This window comes from Balaenoptera musculus, chromosome 9, assembly GCF_009873245.2.
Source record: "Balaenoptera musculus isolate JJ_BM4_2016_0621 chromosome 9, mBalMus1.pri.v3, whole genome shotgun sequence".
Lineage (NCBI taxonomy): Eukaryota > Metazoa > Chordata > Mammalia > Artiodactyla > Balaenopteridae > Balaenoptera > Balaenoptera musculus.
This window is the reverse complement of record NC_045793.1, coordinates 90166109-90184641: the sequence shown is the minus strand read 5'-3', so window position 1 is coordinate 90184641 and position 18533 is coordinate 90166109. Positions and strand designations below refer to the sequence as shown.

The 18533-nt window shown below is 43.4% G+C and overlaps 1 protein-coding gene across 1 annotated transcript in view; it reads right to left on the bottom strand.

Moving 5' to 3' along the window:
• The window catches only part of CDHR3 (cadherin related family member 3), a 73006-nt gene extending 57907 nt beyond the window's left edge, over window positions 1-15099 (bottom strand). Inside the window, exons 1-2 of the mRNA XM_036862828.1 lie at window positions 14998-15099; window positions 622-821 (exon numbers count right to left, since the gene is read on the bottom strand). Coding sequence (XP_036718723.1) covers window positions 622-821; window positions 14998-15043 — 246 coding nt within the window. The 5' untranslated portion in view covers window positions 15044-15099. The remainder of the gene's footprint in view (window positions 1-621; window positions 822-14997) is intronic.
• Window positions 15100-18533: the final 3434 nt, after the last annotated feature.

The window sequence follows — 18533 nt, the reverse complement described above, 5'->3', positions numbered from 1 at the left end:
CCTGCCTAAGGAGAAGTGAAAACTTTGGAAAAGACCCAAATGACAAACTAGAAAACAGAGCAGCAGTGGCGTGTCTCTTGAATGTGAATGATTGGGTCTGAATTGTCCAAGAGGAAACATTCACATAGTATGGCTGGACATCCAGACTTATATTTTTATTAAGGGTGCGTTCTTCCACATGAAATGTCTCCTCATAAATTTCCTTCTGAAAGATTACAGAATCATAGAAAAGAAGAATCACCAGGTACAAATTCATCAGGGTCTCGTTTTTAAGGAGATCATCACACAAATTGTCTCACCCAAAGAATTCAGTTACTGTCAGCACCTCTAACACCTGTTATCGTGTGAGGGTGGTTGGCAATAAGAAACAAACCTTTTATTTGTAACAAATTGAACATATTATTCATTTGGACTGAATTAAATGGAGAAAAAGTCCAAAGCTATAGGGGCATCTAGCACAGAGGGTTGTAGAATGCCCCAAACAGAATGCCCGAATCTTACAAGAGGGGAGATTAAACCAGGGAAAGAGGAGGAAATGATCACTGATCCAGAATCCCATCCACCCCATCTTCAGGACCCCTCTTTGTGAGCAGCTCCTATTGGGAGTAAGATGATGCTTACCTCAAAGTCAGTGTCTGACAGCCAGTTCACCCTGAAGGCCTCAGTGAGGGGACTTGAGTTGATTAGGGGGAACCCTGGGATCACAGGTGACAGTGATGCTGATAATTTCACAGAAAACTTGTGCACTGAAGTCTCAGGTGGAGAATTCTCTGCCACGTTGCTTGTAGCAGGTAAGTGGATTAGGTGTAGTGCATGTCCCACTGCGGATTTAAAAAGGATGCAAAATGACATGAGCACAAAGCCTTGTGCTGGAAACAAGGACTTAGCAGTTTGGTCTGTGGCTTCAATTCATAGCTCAGGGCAACACTGGAACCTGGTCACTCCCCAAGAATGAAGACTCTTGCCAAGAGCTGGAAACAGGAATGCGAGATCATCTCAAAGCCAAGAAAACAACCACCACCAAACAACCATGAAATCTGCTTCTGTCATTCTGGAAATAACGCTGCTGTCTTTCTTTTGTCTCTCTGCTTCCTTTCTGGTTTCTCCAAGCCTTTGTGAAGAGCCAGGGAGAGGGAAATGAGATGCCTTAGAAGACAGACACCCCTTGGAGGACCCAGTCTGGCCATGGCATCCTCTGTCTTACAAGGGCCAGGGAGTCTCTAAGAATTCATTTTCCTTCTCGGTGTCAGTGTTTGATTCAGAGGCCATTGAGAATGGAGTGTGCATGACTGGAGAACTCCAAAATCATGCCAGCTCTCCCCACATCCCTAAGGAATCTCACGGACAATGATTTGTTATTACTGGATGCTGTGGGCGTCATGGAGAGGGTCGATCAGTACATCATGCTCGATAGAGTGACTCCCATTTCACAGAGAAGGTAGTGAGAGACTCAGGGCAGGCCCGTGAATTACCTTGGGCTGCATTACAAACAGGGAATGTTATGATGTCAGAGAAAATGTGTTTCTTCCAGGAAAGCCTCAGGACAGTCTAAGGTCTCCTTGACAGTCTGCAGGATTTTGCCAGCGCAGAGGAGAGCAGTGGATCATATTCTTTATGCTTCCATAATGATGGTTCCTGTAGGAGTTGAATAGTGCCCCCCCAAATTCGTGGCCTCCCAGAACCTCAGAATGTACCTTATCTGCAAATAGAGTCTTTGTAAATGTAGTTAGTTAAGAGGAGGTCGTGCTGGATTAGAGTGGGCCCCAAATGTAGTGAGTGGTGTCCTTATAAGAACAGGATAGGACACAGAGACACACACAGAAGGAAGAAGCCCATGTTAGGAAAGAGGCACAAACTGAAGTGATGTAGCTACAAGCCAAGGCATGGCAAGCAACCCCCAGAAACCAGGAGGTAGGCCTGGAGCAGATTCTCCCTCAGAGTCTCTGGAAGGAACCAATCCTGTTAACACCTTGATTTCAGACTTCTGGGCTCCTTAACTGTGAGAGAATAAATTTCTGCTGCTTTAAGCTGTTCAGTTTATGGTAATTTGTTACGGCAGCCCTAGGAAATTAATACAGTTACCACTTATCCAATGGTCCAAATAAATGCATCATGTAAAATACTTTCTCTCATTTACTCCTCAGAATAATCCTCTCAGATAAATATTAGTGTCATCATTTTACAGATGAGGAAACCAAGCTGAAGGACACATGGTGAATAATAAGTAATGAAGCCAAAATTTACACTGAGGTCTTGCTTCTCAGCCAGCTTCCCACCTTGGCCACCTTTAGCCACTGGGGACAAAAATTCCTGGAATGGGAGGAGGGGGACAGTAGAAAGATCTGAAAGGTGCAAAATTTCTAGAAACCAACAAGCCATGGGAAAATGTTGGCTTTTACAAGAGAATGTTTTTATTTCAAATTTGGGGGAGGGCATGCAGAGAGGTAGGTAGAAATGCAGGAGGAAATGAAATATAAACACATTCACCGATACAAGCTTTCCTAAATCTAAAATCATCTGATTTCGTTTAGAGACTAAAATGCATTATGCATAAGTTATTTTTTGCTGGCAGCATTACCCGGTTTTATGGAGAAGGACTGTGCAAGGACTCAGAAATATCAAAACAGCTGAGGTTCAGGGTGATGTGAATACAAATGGATTTTTTTAATCTATTAAAATTGACTTCAATATTAGAGCATTCTTGTGATTAAAAAACCAGCAGCAAAGTAGTATGCCTGGAGTATTTAGAGGCAAAAAGTTCCCCAAAATAGTTTTTCAAAATGAGAAAAATAATCAACTGCTGTGGTGGGTTGGGTTTTGTGGGTATAATTCCCTCAAGCCCTCTTTTCCCACCACTGGAATCTCCACCCCACTCCCCCAAGCTGTTCACAAGAGTGTTCCTTCCCAGCTCAGCAGGGCAAGATGGTCATGAGCAAAATGAAAGGTTGGCAATTTGTGTCCAAGGACCCCACCCCTGACCTGATCTTGCCCCCTCCCACTCACCCCAGTGATTCGTGCCCCTCTTGCCAACGAGGAAGGAGGCCTCTGAGCACGTTTAAGCAAAGATGTAACTCACTACATTTTTCTCAAGAATACCCTGGGGTAAGGTAGTGCCCAGCCCAAAGGAACAGACTGAAACTAGTAACCACTCGCCTTCACTGGGCACCTACTCACTGGGCATCATGCTAGGTGGTCCCTGGTTGTAGGTATTTCTGCCACCATTTCACACACCTGAGACTACACACCCAGTAAGTGGCCATGGGGGGCTCTGGCTCATGCATCTGGGTCTGTAGATAACAGACTGCATGTCCCCCACTACGGACAGTCTGTTGCTCCATGCTCATCAGGTGACCCTGCATGTGGGATGCATCGTGGTTATTCTATGATCTGGTAACAGCATAGCAAGATAGTGCTGGGAGCTGGTAAGAGATTGGACCCATGACCAAGATGTTAGATTTGGGTGATGTGATCTGTAAGAGGCCATTTGGGGGAACAGCATAAGGCATGGTGCTGGAGTATTAGCTTGATATGGGCTCGGCTATGAGAGGCTTGCTAAGCCCTACTCAGGGCTCCCCACAGACTCACCTTGAACAGATAGATTACCACAGCCACCAACCTTGCTGCGTGTCCTGTGGCAAACTGGAGAGGCCGTGCTCCCCAAATATCTCCAGCCGAAGCTCCTAGTTTGCTTCATGGGGAGTGTATCCATTGATCTTGTTGCATTAATTATAACTTGGATAAGCCCTAGGTTTGGGAGGCTAATTCTATGGAAGAACCAACCTTCCAATCCAAGTCTCTGACTCCAAGGACAGGACTCCTTTGCATGGCTCCATGCTGCCTCCTTACACTTACAGAGCTTGTTGTGCTCTTCCCTGAGTAGTCCTGTTTCACATAGCAGTGAGGGAAATATTTCGGAGGGAGAAGTGGATCTATCCAGTGGCCCTTAAGCACTCTGTGTTGAGAACTACCTATTCCATGTATGGATAAAACCAGGCTGTGTCATTGAACATGCCCTTTCTGCTGACATTCTTGCCAGAGCTGTTCTGCTCTTCATCTGGAGGCCTCTCTTCCCAGGAAAAAGTTATATATACCAGGGTCATGTAACTGAACCCTAAAAACTTTGAGGCAGACACTCCAGGGACACTGATGAAAGGTGGCCAAGCTTGGATCTCCCAACTCTTAGTGCAACACCCACTTTCTCCAGCTTCCTTGCTATTAAAAGCAGTAGTAGCAGTATTAAAGCAATAGTAATAATAATAATTAGTGGCTAGGGTCCACACCCTAAAGATAGAGCAATTAATAAGATATAAAATTCACCAAATATTCAATTCATTCATTCTAAGATAAGTTTAAGGGATGTCACCAGAGAGACAAGATCCAGCCTCATCCACCAGAACACAGGCACCAGTCCCCTCCACCAGGAAGCCTACACAACCCACTGAACCAACCTTAGCCACTGGGGGCAGACACCAAAAACAACGGGAACTACAAACCTGCAGCCTGCAAAAAGGAGACCCCAAATGCAGTAAGTTAAGCAAAATGCGAAGATAAATACGCAGCAAATGAAGGAGCAAAGTAAAAACCCACCAGACCAAACAAATGAAGAGGAAATAGGCAGTCTACCTGAAAAAGAATTCAGAGTAATGATAGTAAAGATGATCCCAAATCTTGGAAATAGAATGGAGAAAATACAAGAAACATTTAAGGACCTAGAAGAACTAAAGAGCAAACAATGATGAACAACACAGTAAATGAAATTAAAAATTCTCTAGAAGGAATCAATAGCAGAATAACTGAGGCAGAAGAACGGATAAGTGACCTGGAAGATAAAATAGTGGAAATAATTACCACAGAGCAGGATAAAGAAAAAAGATTTAAAATAATTGAGGACAGTCTCAGAGACCTCTGGGACAATATTAAACACACCAACATTCGAATTATAGGGGTCCCAGAAGAAGAAGAGAAAAAGAAAGGGACTGAGAAAATATGTGAAGAGATTATAGTTGAAAACTTCCCTAATTTGGGACAGGAAATAGCCACCCAAGTCCAGGAATTGCAGGGAGTTTCATACACGATAAATCCAAGGAGAAACACGCCAAGACACATATTAATCAAACTATCAAAAATTAAATACAAAGAAAAAATATTAAAAGCAGCAAAGGAAAAGCAACAAATAACATACAAGGGAATCTCCATAAGGTTAACAGCTGATCTTTCAGCAGAAACTCTGCAAACCAGAAGGGAGTGGCAGGACATATTTAAAGTGATGAAAGGGAAAAACCTACAACCAAGATTACTCTACCCAGCAAGGATCTCATTCAGATTTGATGGAGAAATAAAACCTTTGCAGACAATCAAAAGCTAAGAGAATTCAGCACCACCAAACCAGCTCTACAACAAATGCTAAAGGAACTTCTCTAGGCAGGAAACACAAGAGAAGGAAAAGGCCTACAATAACAAACCCAAAACAATTAGGAAAATGGTAATAGGAACATACATATCGATAACTACCTTAAATGTAAATGGATTAAATGCTCCAACCAAAAGACATAGACTGGCTGAATGGATACAAAAACAACACCTGTATATATGCTGTCTACAAGAGACCCACTGCAGACCTAGGGACACATACAGACTGAAAGTGAGGGGATGGAATAAGATATTCCATGCAAATGGAAATCAAAAGAAAGCTGGAGTAGCAATTCTCATATCAGACAAAATAGACTTTAAAATAAAGACTATTACAAGAGACAAAGAAGGACACTACATAATGATCAAGGGATCAATCCAAGAAGAAGATATAACAATTGTAAATATTCATGCACCCAACATAGGAGCACCTCAATACATAAGGCAAATGCTAACAGCCATAAAAGGGTAAGTCGACAGTAACAATCATAGTAGGGGACTTTAACACCCCACTTTCACCAATGGACAGATCATCCAAAATGAAAATAAAGAAGGAAACACAAGCTTTAAATGATACATTAAACAAGATGGACTTAATTGATATTTATAGGACATTCCATCCAAAAACAACATAATACATTTTCTTCTCCAGTGCTCATGGAACATTCTCCAGGATAGATCATATCTTGGGTCACAAATCAAGCCTTGGTAAATTTAAGAAAATTGAAATCATGTCAAGTATCTTTTCCAACCACAATGCTATGAGACTAGATATCACTTACAGGAAAAAATCTGTAAAAAATACAGACACATGGAGGCTAAATAATACACTACTAAATAACCAAGAGATCACTGAAGAAATCAAAGAGGAAATCAAAAAATACCTAGAAACAAATGACAATGAAAACACGGCAACCCAAAACCTATGGGATGCAGCAAAAGCAGTTCTAAGAGGGAAGTTTATAGCAATACAATCCTACCTCAAGAAACAAGAAACATCTCAATAAACAACCTAACCTTACACCTAAGCAATTAGAGAAAGAAGAACAAAAAAAACCCAAAGTTAGCAGAAGGAAAGAAATCGTAAAGATCACACCAGAAATAAATGAAAAAGAAATGAAGGAAACAATAGCAAAGATCAATAAAACTCAAAGCTGGTTCTTTGAGAAGATAAGCAAAATGATAAACCATTAGCCAGACTCATCAAGAAAAAGAGGGAGAGGATTCAAATCAATAAAATTAGAAATGAAAAAGGAGAAGTTACAACAGACACCACAGAAATACAAAGCATCCTGAGAGACTACTACAAGCAACTCTATGCCAAAAAAATGGACAACCTGGAAGAAATGGACAAATTCTTAGAAAGGTACAACCTTCCAAGACTGAACCAGGAAGAAACAGAAAATGTAAACAGAGCAATCACAAGCACTGAAATTGAAACTGTGATTAGAAATCTTCCAACAAACAAAAGCCCAGGACCAGATGGCTTCACAGGTGAATTCTATCAAACATTTAGAGAAGAACTAACACCTATCCTTCTCAAACTCTTACAAATTATAGCAGAGGGAGGAACACTCCCAAGCTCATTTTCTGAGCCACCATCACCCTGATACCAAAACCAGAAAAAGATGTTACAAAAAAAGAAAACTACAGGCCAATATCACTGATGAACATAGATGCAAAAATCCTCAACAAAATACTAGCAAACAGAATCCAACAGCACACTAAAAGGATCATACACCATGATCAAGTGGGGTTTATCCCAGGAATGCAAGGATTCTTCAATATCCTCAAATAAATCAATGTGATATACCATATTAACAAATTGAAGTAGAAAAACCATATGATCATCTCAATAGATGCAGAAAAAGCTTTTGACAAAATTCAACACCCATTTATGATAAAAACCCTCCAGAAAGTAGACATAGAGGGAACTTACCTCAACATAATAAAGGCCATATATGACAAACCACAGCCAACATCATTCTCAATGGTGAAAAACTGAAAGCATTTCCAGTAAGATCAGGAACAAGACAAGGTTGCCCACTCTCACCACTATTATTCAACATAGTTTTGAAAGTTTTAGCCACAGCAATCAGAGAAGAAAAAGAAATAAAAGGAATCCAAATCAGAAAAGAAGAAGTAAAAGTGTCACTGTTTGCAGATGACATGATACTATACATAGAGAATCCTAAAGATGCTACCAGAAAACTACTAGAGCTGATCAATGAATTTGGTAAAGTAGCAAGATACAAAATTAATGCACAGAAATCTCTTTCATTCCTGTACACTAATGATGAAAAAATCTGAAAGAGAAATTAAGGAAACACTCCCATTTACCATTGCAACAAAAAGAATAAAATACCTAGGGCTAAACCTACCTAAGGAGACAAAAGACCTGTATGCAGAAAACTATAAGACACTGATGAAAGAAATTAAAGATGATACAAACAGATGGAGAGATATACCATGTTCTTGGATTAGAAGAATCAACATTGTGAAAATGACTATACTACCCAAAGCAATCTACAGATTCAATGCAATCCCTATCAAACTACCAATGGCATTTTTCACAGAACTAGAGGAAAAAATTTCACAATTTGTATGGAAACACAAAAGACCCCGAATAGCCAAAGCAATCTTGAGAAAGAAAAACAGAGCTGGAGGAAGCAGGCTCCTGGACTTCAGAATATACTACAAAGCTACAATAATCAAGACAGTATGGTACTGGCACAAAAACAGAAATATAGATCCATGGAACAGGATAGAAAGCCCAGAGATAAACCCATGCACATATGGTCACCTTATTTTTGATAAAGGAGGCAAGAATATACACTAGACAAAAGACAGCCTCTTCAATAAGTGGTGCTGGGAAAACTGGACAGCTACATGTAAAAGAATGAAATTAGAACACTCCGTAACACCATACACAAAAATAAACTCAAAATGGATTAAAGACCTAAATGTAAGGCCAGACACTATCAAACTCTTAGAGGAAAACATAGGCAGAACACTCTATGACATAAATCACAGCAAGATCCTTTTTGACCCACCTCCTAGAGAAATGGAAATAAAAACAAAAATAAACAAATGGGACCTAAAGAAGTGTAAAAGCTTTTGCACAGCAAAGGAAACCATAAGATGAAAAGACAACCCTCAGAATGGGATAAAATATTTGTAAACAAAGCAACTGACAAAGGATTAATCTCCAAAATATACAAGCAGCTCAGGCAGCTCAATACCAAAAAAACAAACAACCCAATCCAAAAATGAGCAGAAGACCTAAATAGACATTTCTCCAAAGAAGATATACAGATTGCCAACAAACACATGAAAGGATGCTCAACATCACTAATCATTAGAGAAATGCAAATCAAAACTGGAATGAGGTATCATCTCACACTGGTCAGAATGGCCATCATCAAAAAATCTATGAACAATAAATGCTGGAGAGGGTGTGGTGAAAAGGGAACCCTCTTGCCCTGTTGGTGGGAATGTAAGTTGATACAGCCACTATGGAGAACAGTATGGAGGTTCCTTAAAAAACTAAAAATAAAACTACCATATGACCCAGCATTCCCACTACTAGGCATATACCCTGAGAAAACCATAATTCAAAAAGAGTCATGTACCACAATGTGCATTGCAGCTCTATTTACAATAGCCAGGACATAGAAGCAACCTAAGTGTCCATCGACAGATGAATGGATAAAGAAGATGTGGCACATATATACAATGGACTATTACTCAGCCATAAAAGGAAATGAAATTGAGTTATTTGTAGTGAGATGGATGGACCTAGAGTCTGTCATACAAAGTGAAGTAAGTCAGAAAGAGAAAAATAAATACCGTATGCTAACACATATATATGGAATCTAAAAGAAAGAAAAAAAAAAGGTTCTGAAAAACCTAGGGGCAAGACAGGAATAAAGATGCAGACGTAGAGAATGGACTTGAGGACATGGGGAGGGGGAAGGATAAGCTGGGACAAAGTGAGAGAGTGGCATGGTCATATATACACTACCAAATGTAAAATAGATAGCTAGTGGGAAACAGCCACATAGCACAGGGAGATCAGCTCAGTGCTTTGTGACCACCTAGAGGGGTGGGATAGGGACGGTGGGAGGGAGATGCAAGAGGGAGGAGATATGGGGATATAAGTATACGTATAGCTAACTCACTTTGTTTTAAAGCAGAAACTAACACCATTGTAAAGCAGTTATACTCCAGTAAAGACGTTAAACTTTTTTTCCTTTTTTTTTTTTTAAGGAATGTGTCCAAAGGCACCCACCTAATCAGTGGCAGAGGGAAGGTTGGGAGCCAGGGGCCCACTCTCCCTAAGACATCATTCACTTTCCTTTCGAGACGGGTGTTCCAAACTTTCTCTGGTGGTCTGAGTGCTTGAGAGCAAGAAAGAGGCTTTAATGGAATTTGACTTACACATGCATCTTAATTAAGAAGCAAATTATAATTGCTTGATGGGTACACTTTGAAAAAGAAAAAGCACAAAAAAAGTTTTATTATCAGTCACTGAGCCCACTGAAACATCTAGCTTGTGGTTGAGAGCTGGCTGGATGATGGGCTCGCTCGTTTCCAAATGAGCAAAACCACTGCCTTGCCAGAAAAGAACCAAGGAGGGCCCCTCCCTGGAGCACGTGTGGGGATAATGAAGGCCTCCGCAGCCTCAGTTCCAGGGGAGGAAGCTGACCACCTGGGTCTCTGACACCAAAGTTGTTGACGTGGTCCAGGAAGTGTGGGGCAATGCCATCTTCTCCCTCCGGGGATGCAGCAGCTCTTACTTACCGCTCTGCTTTCGGTACACAGGGCAGGTCTCACCTGAGGTGATAAATACCTCTTCAATCTCTCTATTAACCAATCCAAATGGTAGTGAAAGAAGTCAGAGGAGTGTTGTGAAAAGAGAAAGGGATTTGGAATCAGAGCTGATTTGTGCCTTGCTGCTACTTGACTGTGTGACCTTGGGCTGATCCCTTAACTTCTGTTGGGCCCCCTGTCAACTCTATCTCTCAGGGCTGTGTTGCTACACTGACAGTAGCCATTAAACACTTCTAATTGTTCAATTGTTCAAGAAGACGCACAGGACCCAAATGAGAATGCTTCCACATCTACAGCTGGTTACAGAAAGAGGATACGGTATAGCAACAACATTAAAGTAAGGATGTGCATCCCAGCTGAACACGGCCTCGTAGCAAGAGGACGGGAGAGGCCCGGTGCCAGCTCCTGCTGTCCTCTTGTCCCTAAGGGCCAGAACAAAGTGCACGTGCTCAGATCAGGAACCACCAACATAGTCGCTGATACCCTGGAAACAGTGAGCCCAAGTTAGAGTCTCTGCTGGAACTGTTTCTATTTTGATGCTCATGTAGGTACCATCCTGTTAGATAACCAGCGCCAAGAGCAGAGCCCTCTGAGGCGCTCACCGAGGCCAGGTGCCAATCATCAGTCTCACTGTCATCAATAACAATGCTTCCAGGCCGCTGCAAACCGTGTCCCCAAACTCCCGGAACCCGTGGTTACAAAGCAGTGCTATTAATCAGCAGCTTCCTGCCTTGATCGGGAGTCAGCTCTGTGCAGGAACTTTACCAAAGCCACTCAGACTAATTGCAGCCCTACTGGAATTCACTCTCACAGGTACTGTATAAGAAAATGCATACACTCAACATACTGTAAAATATTATACAATGTTGTTGTTTCACTATATGCAACGTCTTCCTATCCTATGTCTTTCATTTCCACAGTGTATGCCTTCCTGGATGGGATGCTCACCCACCCACTTTGGGGGGCTGATTCATGCCCCGCAAAGGCTAATAGAAGGGAGCCCTTAGTAGGACACAGAAGAAAGGATGGTGAGTCTTGTAATGATTCTGTAAAATCTGCACTTACACCTACAGTGTAAATGGCACTAGGTCATCATTAGTGAGGGGTGGGGGGGTTGTTCATCTTGCCACATCACTCTGGTGCTGGCCTGAGGAGGGCTGGCTTCTCGCAAACCTCCTCCAGCTCCTTGGAGGTGGAAAAGCAGGCAGATTCCAGGAAGTGAGTGCTTCAGCTGGAGGTGAGGGGGAGACAACCGGGTTGCCATGGAAAAGGAAGAGGGAGGGAAGACTGAGGGGAGGGATGGCCTTTTGCTTCTCTGAGGTTGTCTGAATAGGAAAGTGACATGAGAGAAAAAGTAGAAACTTTTTGTAATGTTCTTTGGATCCCATACAAAGGATTAATCACTCACAGAAAGACTTTCTGGAAATGGATATACCTTCCTGCCTTTTCAAATTAATAAGAGCATTCAGGAGGGGTTGCACCTGCTTCCTCAAGCAGCAAAATACACTGAGCCTGGGGCCTCTTTTGATTCCTGACACCACCTAGCAGGCGTCTAGGCCCAGATGGCAGACTTGGGGATTGTCCTAGAGAGACCAAGATGGCCTCACACCTGGTGCTCTGTGGACAAAACTCAGGTCAATGGGCCTGGTAACTTTTTCATGTTCATGTGGGTCTTCCAGCTACCAAGGAGCCCTTCTTTCATTAAACACACTGGTACTTTTCATTTCCCTGAGACTCAGACAAAAGCTAGTTCCCTGGAGACTTTCTCAAAGTGGAGACAACTTCAGTGTGCAGTGGATTTAAATACACCAAGGGGCCTTTGCTAAGTCCTCTATCTCCCAGGAATGACACATGGTCCTTTGGTACGGATGGAGCCAGAGATTGTTTCATCTCAACTCTTTCCCCTGCTACAGTTGGGGGTCTTGTGTAGCTTATGTTCTTTTAGGGCCTTCCTTTCTAAGTTGTCACTGGAATGGGACACTTTAGCATCCCAAAGAGAAAATGTTTTCTTTCCCTCATCTTAATAGGAGGTGAAAAAGACAGAAGCCAATCTCAATGCCAATATTAAGCAGGCAGATGATCTAAATTTCTGCATTTAGGAGATATCAGTAAATGTGGGGGGAAAAAACAGGTCCCCAAAGGGATAATGATCAACAAAAACAACATTTATTAGCTACCCTATATGTGTTGGCACTCAGGGACCACAGAGCAAGAAGAAACGTGAAACCTCTAATTGCAGGGCTGACGTTCCACTTGAGGAGACAGGGCAGACACATAACGGATGAATTATAGTATAACTCCTGCTACCTTTCATTGAGCACTTACTCTGTGTTAGGCTCTGTACTAAACCCTTAAAACGCATTTCTTGTGCAGACGAAAGGAGCTCCAGGGTGCAGCAGGGAGAGTGTGCACCAAGAGCTAGGGCAATCTGGGAAGGCTCCATGGAGGAGGTTGGGCCTGACTGGGCCTTGGAGGATGCATAGGAGTTAGACCAAATGAGAGGGAAAAGGATACTGGAGAATGTTACTTTGTTTGAGATTATTTTGGTGATGCGTGTTTCCAATTCCCCGAAGGCAGGGACTGGTGTGGCTGTTCCCCTCCCCCAATCCTCTGTGACCCTGATGTTTCTGAGATCAAGAGTAAGGATCAGGTTCTCAGACTCACCTAAGAAGGTGAGAGAGCAACAGTCTGCATCACAGCAGACCTTCCAAAAAATAGGATTTGACCTGTGGAAGCAAAAGTGCAGTACAGCGCATGGTCTTTTGGAGAGAGAGGGATTGGAATGTGGTTTTTATAAAGAATCTCAAGTATTTCTTGCAAACTTTTGTGATCTGTTCCTTTCACACATCTGATGAGAAGGTTCCAAATGATAGTGTTTCAGTATAAGATGCTGGGTTCTTCCTAACCTCACTCTTCCCCCAATGACAATAAAAGTCACCTCTTAACTCAAATGATTATGATCCTAAAAGCCTATATTTCTGGGAAAATCTCCAATGTTTACTTCAAGTGAGAGTCTGAGAAGCTCAAGGCCCAGCTTCACACTCACAGTTTCTCCTGCCCTCTAAAATCCCAAGGTTAAAGACAGTTCAATATTATTAGGAAACCGTGATTTATTTATGTTATTAACAGATCAAAGAGGAAAATCAAGTGGTCCTTTCTATAGATCTTGAAAAAACATCTGATTTAAAAATCCATTTTGATTTACAAGCAAATAGCCTAAATAAGAATAAAAGCTATCTCCTTAACATATAAAACATACCCAAAACTATTTCATACCAAAAGCTAACATCATGCTTCATGGAGAACAAGACAAGAGTATACACTCATCATTATTGAACAACAATCTGAAGGTACAGGCCCCGTAGTTGGATAAGAGAAAGAAATAAGAAATTAAAAAAAAACAAGCGAGGAATTGGGTTTCCCTGGTGGTGCAGTGGTTGAGAATCCGCCTGCCAATGCAGGGGACACGGGTTCGAACCCTGGTCTGGGAAGATCCCACATGCTGCGGAGCAACTGGGCCCGTGAGCCACAACTACTGAGCCTGCGCGTCTGGAGCCTGTGCTCCGCAACAAGAGAGGCCATGATAGTGAGAGGCCCGCGCACCACGATGAAGAGTGGCCCCCGCTTGCTGCAACTAGGGAAAGCTCTCGCACAGAAATGAAGACCCAACACAGCCAAAAATAAATAAATAAATAAATAAATTTCAATTAAAAAAAACAAGCGAGGAAAAGAACAAATATTTATCATCTTCAAACCTGGAAAATGCATGAGAATCAACTGAAACATCATTACAAATAATAAGATAATTCATCAAAAAACTTCCATACATTATATAACAATCAATTGAAAGATAAGAGGGAAGAGAAAATTCCATTTACAACTGCTAAAGAGAAAAAGAACTAGAAATAAACAATCAGAATGTGCAAGATCTATATGAAGGAAAAAAATCTCAAAATACTCCTGAGAAAACAAATGAAGACTTGAACAAGTTTCTAGAGCCCTGTTCTTGGATAGGAAGACTCAACGTCGTACATAATAATCACTAACATTTACTAAGCATTTACTAGGTACCAGACACTCCTCTAAGCATTTTTACTATATAACTCATCAAAGATGTAAATTATCCCTAAATTAATCTGCAAATTTAACATGATTGAATTCCATACATAATGCATATACTACCTATTCAAAAATAAGATTTAATTTAAAAAGCTCAATTTAAGTAATCCAAGCTGACAACACTGAAAAATCATCCAAGATTGTTGAAGCTCTTGAATTAGGAAGAGGGAGTGCCAGAAGCACGAGGTGAATCTTTGGCTTCTATCAGAAATTTTCTTTGCTCAAGACTGAGACACTAGCCCCTCAGTACCTCAGTTTTCCCATAGGGTGATTTGCAACCTCAGTTTGCCCCCAGAAGGATCCAGAGTAAGGCCAGAATCTCCACAAAGACTGGCTGACATACATAAAAAGCCCTACTAGGAAAATTCTTTTCCCAATTTTAGGTCTTGAAAGGACCACACAGGCCAGTTAGCACAAGAGGGGAAGTGAAGTCTGTATGAACATTGATTAGATGGTGGCTTTTTGGGTACCCTCTTCTCCAGATACGCCATCCCAGCCTCTCAGGACTCCCTGATGCTGAGAAGCCCACACTTGAACAAAGCCTCCCAGAGGCAATTTCCTCTTTGGGGACTTTATCACACAGTGATATCAAGCAAACTGAATGGGCCGAGACAGGTGGCAAAACGGAGTTCCTACCTGACAGGGCGCCCAGGAGAAGCAGTAAGAGGACGGCCTCCTGCATCTTTAGTTCACTTCTGTGCACCCTTCCAGCGTGTTATCCAGGACCTGAAACCTGCCTTCCACCCAGAGTCTATTCCAGGTGCCACTCACCTTCCCCTCCTGGTTTTGTTACCATGCGAGAAATCAAACAGAGGCTTTAGTGTCACTAAGGGAGACTCCAAACACCACAGGACTGTTTGTTCTTTGATTCCCCCCTTCTATGACCGCATGGTACCAAGAGGCCAGCCAACCAGCCCTGGTCAGCTAAGAGTCCATCTTAAAAGTCCACACCCACCATGCATCTGCACAGAGAACCCCAGAAGAAAAGTCAAAAGAGCAAAGAAAGAGTGGATGGTAAAAGCTGGACATAAACAGAGTCATCCATGATGGGCTCCCTGTCACCAGGCACATTGTCATTCTTGGAAACAGGGGTAGGCAAGTAGGAATTTTTCTGCTGTCCTGAATTGATGAGTCAGACTCAGAGTTGGAGACTAAAGCACTCATTCTAAAGAGAGGAGCCAAAAAATAAATAAATAACTAAAAATAAATAAAATAAAGAGAGGAACCAAGAGCTGGGGCCAGACCCCTCCTCAAGGCAAACCTGCAACCGTAGACACTGCCCTTTGACTCCATCCACTGCCCCTCAAGCCCTCAAAGATGTCAGTGGAGGAAGATTTTGGAGGAAGCTTCTGCCCACTGGGGGGTGATGTGGCCCATCCCTTGGGGCCAGGTGTTGCCCTGTGCAGTGCTTTCATGCCCCATGCAGCCCTGTGCCAGGCTACAAGGCCCAGTGAGTGAAGCACAGCTCGTTCCAGCCTCCACCCAGACAAGGAGCAGTGGCCGTGCAGAGGGAAGGTGGTGGTGGAGCAGCCCATGCCCTCAACATGGGGCAGGAGGAAGACAGTGGACACAGTGGAAGGAAGCAGGACTTGGACCCTCTCTCCTGCTCCTTTCACTCGAGAACTGCTTGCTGGGAGAGGGACGCCCAGCAGCCCAAGGCTGGTGGCAGGGGATGGATGGGGGCATTGATCCTCCCCACCAGGGACGTGAGCCGCGGGGAGACCCCCAGGTGCTCTGACGAGCACGTGTGCCCCACTAGTGAACCAGCATTTGGATACACAGAGGTCACCCCTGGCCAGTTAGTCTGTATGAACCCAGAGAGCTACCACAACCGATGGAGGGAGACAGCAAGGAGGGCCAGCTAGGGAGCCACGCTCACCCCCTTTCCTCTCCCTCCTCCCCACCTTCTCCCCCAGGGCAAGGGAGCCGGACCACACCCCACGCCCAGGCGCCAAGGCTGCAGCAGGGGAGAGGCTGGAAATGAGGTCTGAGTTTGAGATGGAAGCTGTGACTATCAAGGACGATGACTAACTGAAAGTAACCAGGAAGCAAGCTATTAAGAAACAAGAAATGGAGATGTAACAGAGGCAGATTAAAAACGATGACTGGAGGAAAAATAAAACCATTTCTGTTTATATGCCCCTGGATTGAAACTGCTAAATAAACCAGTTACAGCGCCTTCTGGGCACAAGGAAACTAAGGCTCGGAGAGGATGAGTAACTTGCCCATCACGTCCAAATCTTCATCGAGCCCCTTCTAGCCTCCACAGTGCCCCATGTAGCTTCTTTTTCCAGTTTGGCTGCCACCTCTCTGACTTAGGTGCTGGCCTCGGACCTGGACTGTCTCTGCAGCATCCGATGCATCCTACAGGCAACTGTCAGGTTAATTTCCCAGAAGGACAATTTTGATCACTCATTTTTCCCTTAGGAAAAGTTGACCTTTCCTGTGTAAAACAGGAGTTAAGGGAGTTTCCTGGTGGCCTAGTGGTTACGATTCCAGGCTTTCAGCGCCACGGCCCGGGTTCAATCCCTGGTTGGGGAACTGAGATCCCACAAGCTGTGCGGTGCGGCCAAAACAAAAACAGGAGTTAAGATTCAAAATGTCAGTCTGTACGTTTCTCTCTAAAATAGGTAAGTGGCAAAAAAAAAAAAAAAAAAGTTTTTGCTGTGTGACCTTAGGCAAATTACTTACCCTTTCAGAATCTCAGCTCCGCTTCTATAAATCAGGGAGAATAATACCTGTGATGCAGTATTATTGCAAGCAGTCCATGAGCTAATGAAGTAAAAGAAACTGGCCCATAGTATATGCTATATTTTTCCTAATAGGACTGTAGTAAAGGCTGCAACATAGTAGGTAGTCAATAAACATGGGCTGAAAAAAAAAGATGAATAAACAGTTGCCAAGTTACCAATTCTCACCTCTCAGTTTTTCCTATCATATTAGTTACTGTTAGTAATCCATTTCTTTATGCATAATTAAAGCTGAAGTGATGGCTTAGATTAAGTTATGGAAGACGTCAGAATAATTAAGGCTTTGAATTAAAGAAACTCACATCTGTTTAATTTTCAGCCTGACTGCACAACGTTCTTCATGTTGCCCTGTTTCCACCATAAGGGGAATCTCCCCTTCCTTCCCCTCCCTGATCCAGGGATCTTAAGGGTCAGATTTTGGAATTTGTTGTGGGTTTTTTCTCCTGTGATTACAGCATCTGTTTCCAGCCCTGAGGTTGTTTCTGCCATTATGATGTTCTATTGTCCGTTTGTCAGCTTGAATCTCCTTCTGAAAGCCTGTGGTCCTGGCACCAAGGACCCAACTGGGCCAGAATCACACAGAGCCTGAATGGGACCCAGATGCCCCTTGCTGTCTTGTTTCTGACCTCTGAGATGCTGAATCCTGGTTCCACCCAGGTCTCAGCCAGGTGAGATGGATCAGGTAGCTGGAGGGCAGGGCCAGAATCTTTGGGGCAGGCACCCCTCCAGCTTCACATGAAAGACCCGGGGAGTCTTCTCCCACATCAGCAATGGTTCAGGCCCTTAAAGTATTTAAAGGGACTTTCCTGGCATCCAGCTACTGCAAGTGTCTAATTTGCTAGCAAAGGAGTCGTGTTCCGAAGCTGTGTTAAGTTGGACCTTGGAACACGCTTAGCTACGGATGGACTGCTTGCAGCCTACAAACGCTTACGTTATCGATAATGTACTTGAAACACAACAGACAGATGAGAAGAAGAAGCATTGCTGTGAATGTTCCAGAGTCCAGCTCCTTCAGCAGGTCCGTGGGCAGTGAGGGGCGGGTCAACAAGCCAGGCCATCTTTATATCTGTGGGGAAGCTCTGTCCATGGTCCCCGTTCATCCAGTACTGGAACCATAGGCTTCTAGGATCCAAACCCTAGGGCGGGACACCCAGGTCGCACCACTCAAGCACCCCTACACTGCAGGCCCGCCTTGGGCAGAGAACACTCAGGGCCTGGCTCACCCTCCCAGTGGCAGCGGCCATGCTGATGGCAGGAAGCTTCTTGCAGCTCTCCACAGTGGCTCCCCTGTGGGCCGCTGGACCAGCACGCACATGGCTTTAGCACCCCACTCCCATGCTTCTCCCACATATTTGTCTCCAGCCAGTCTTGGCAAGTCTTTCCAGGCCAGAGAAGCTCATATTCATTGCATCCTGGTTGCTT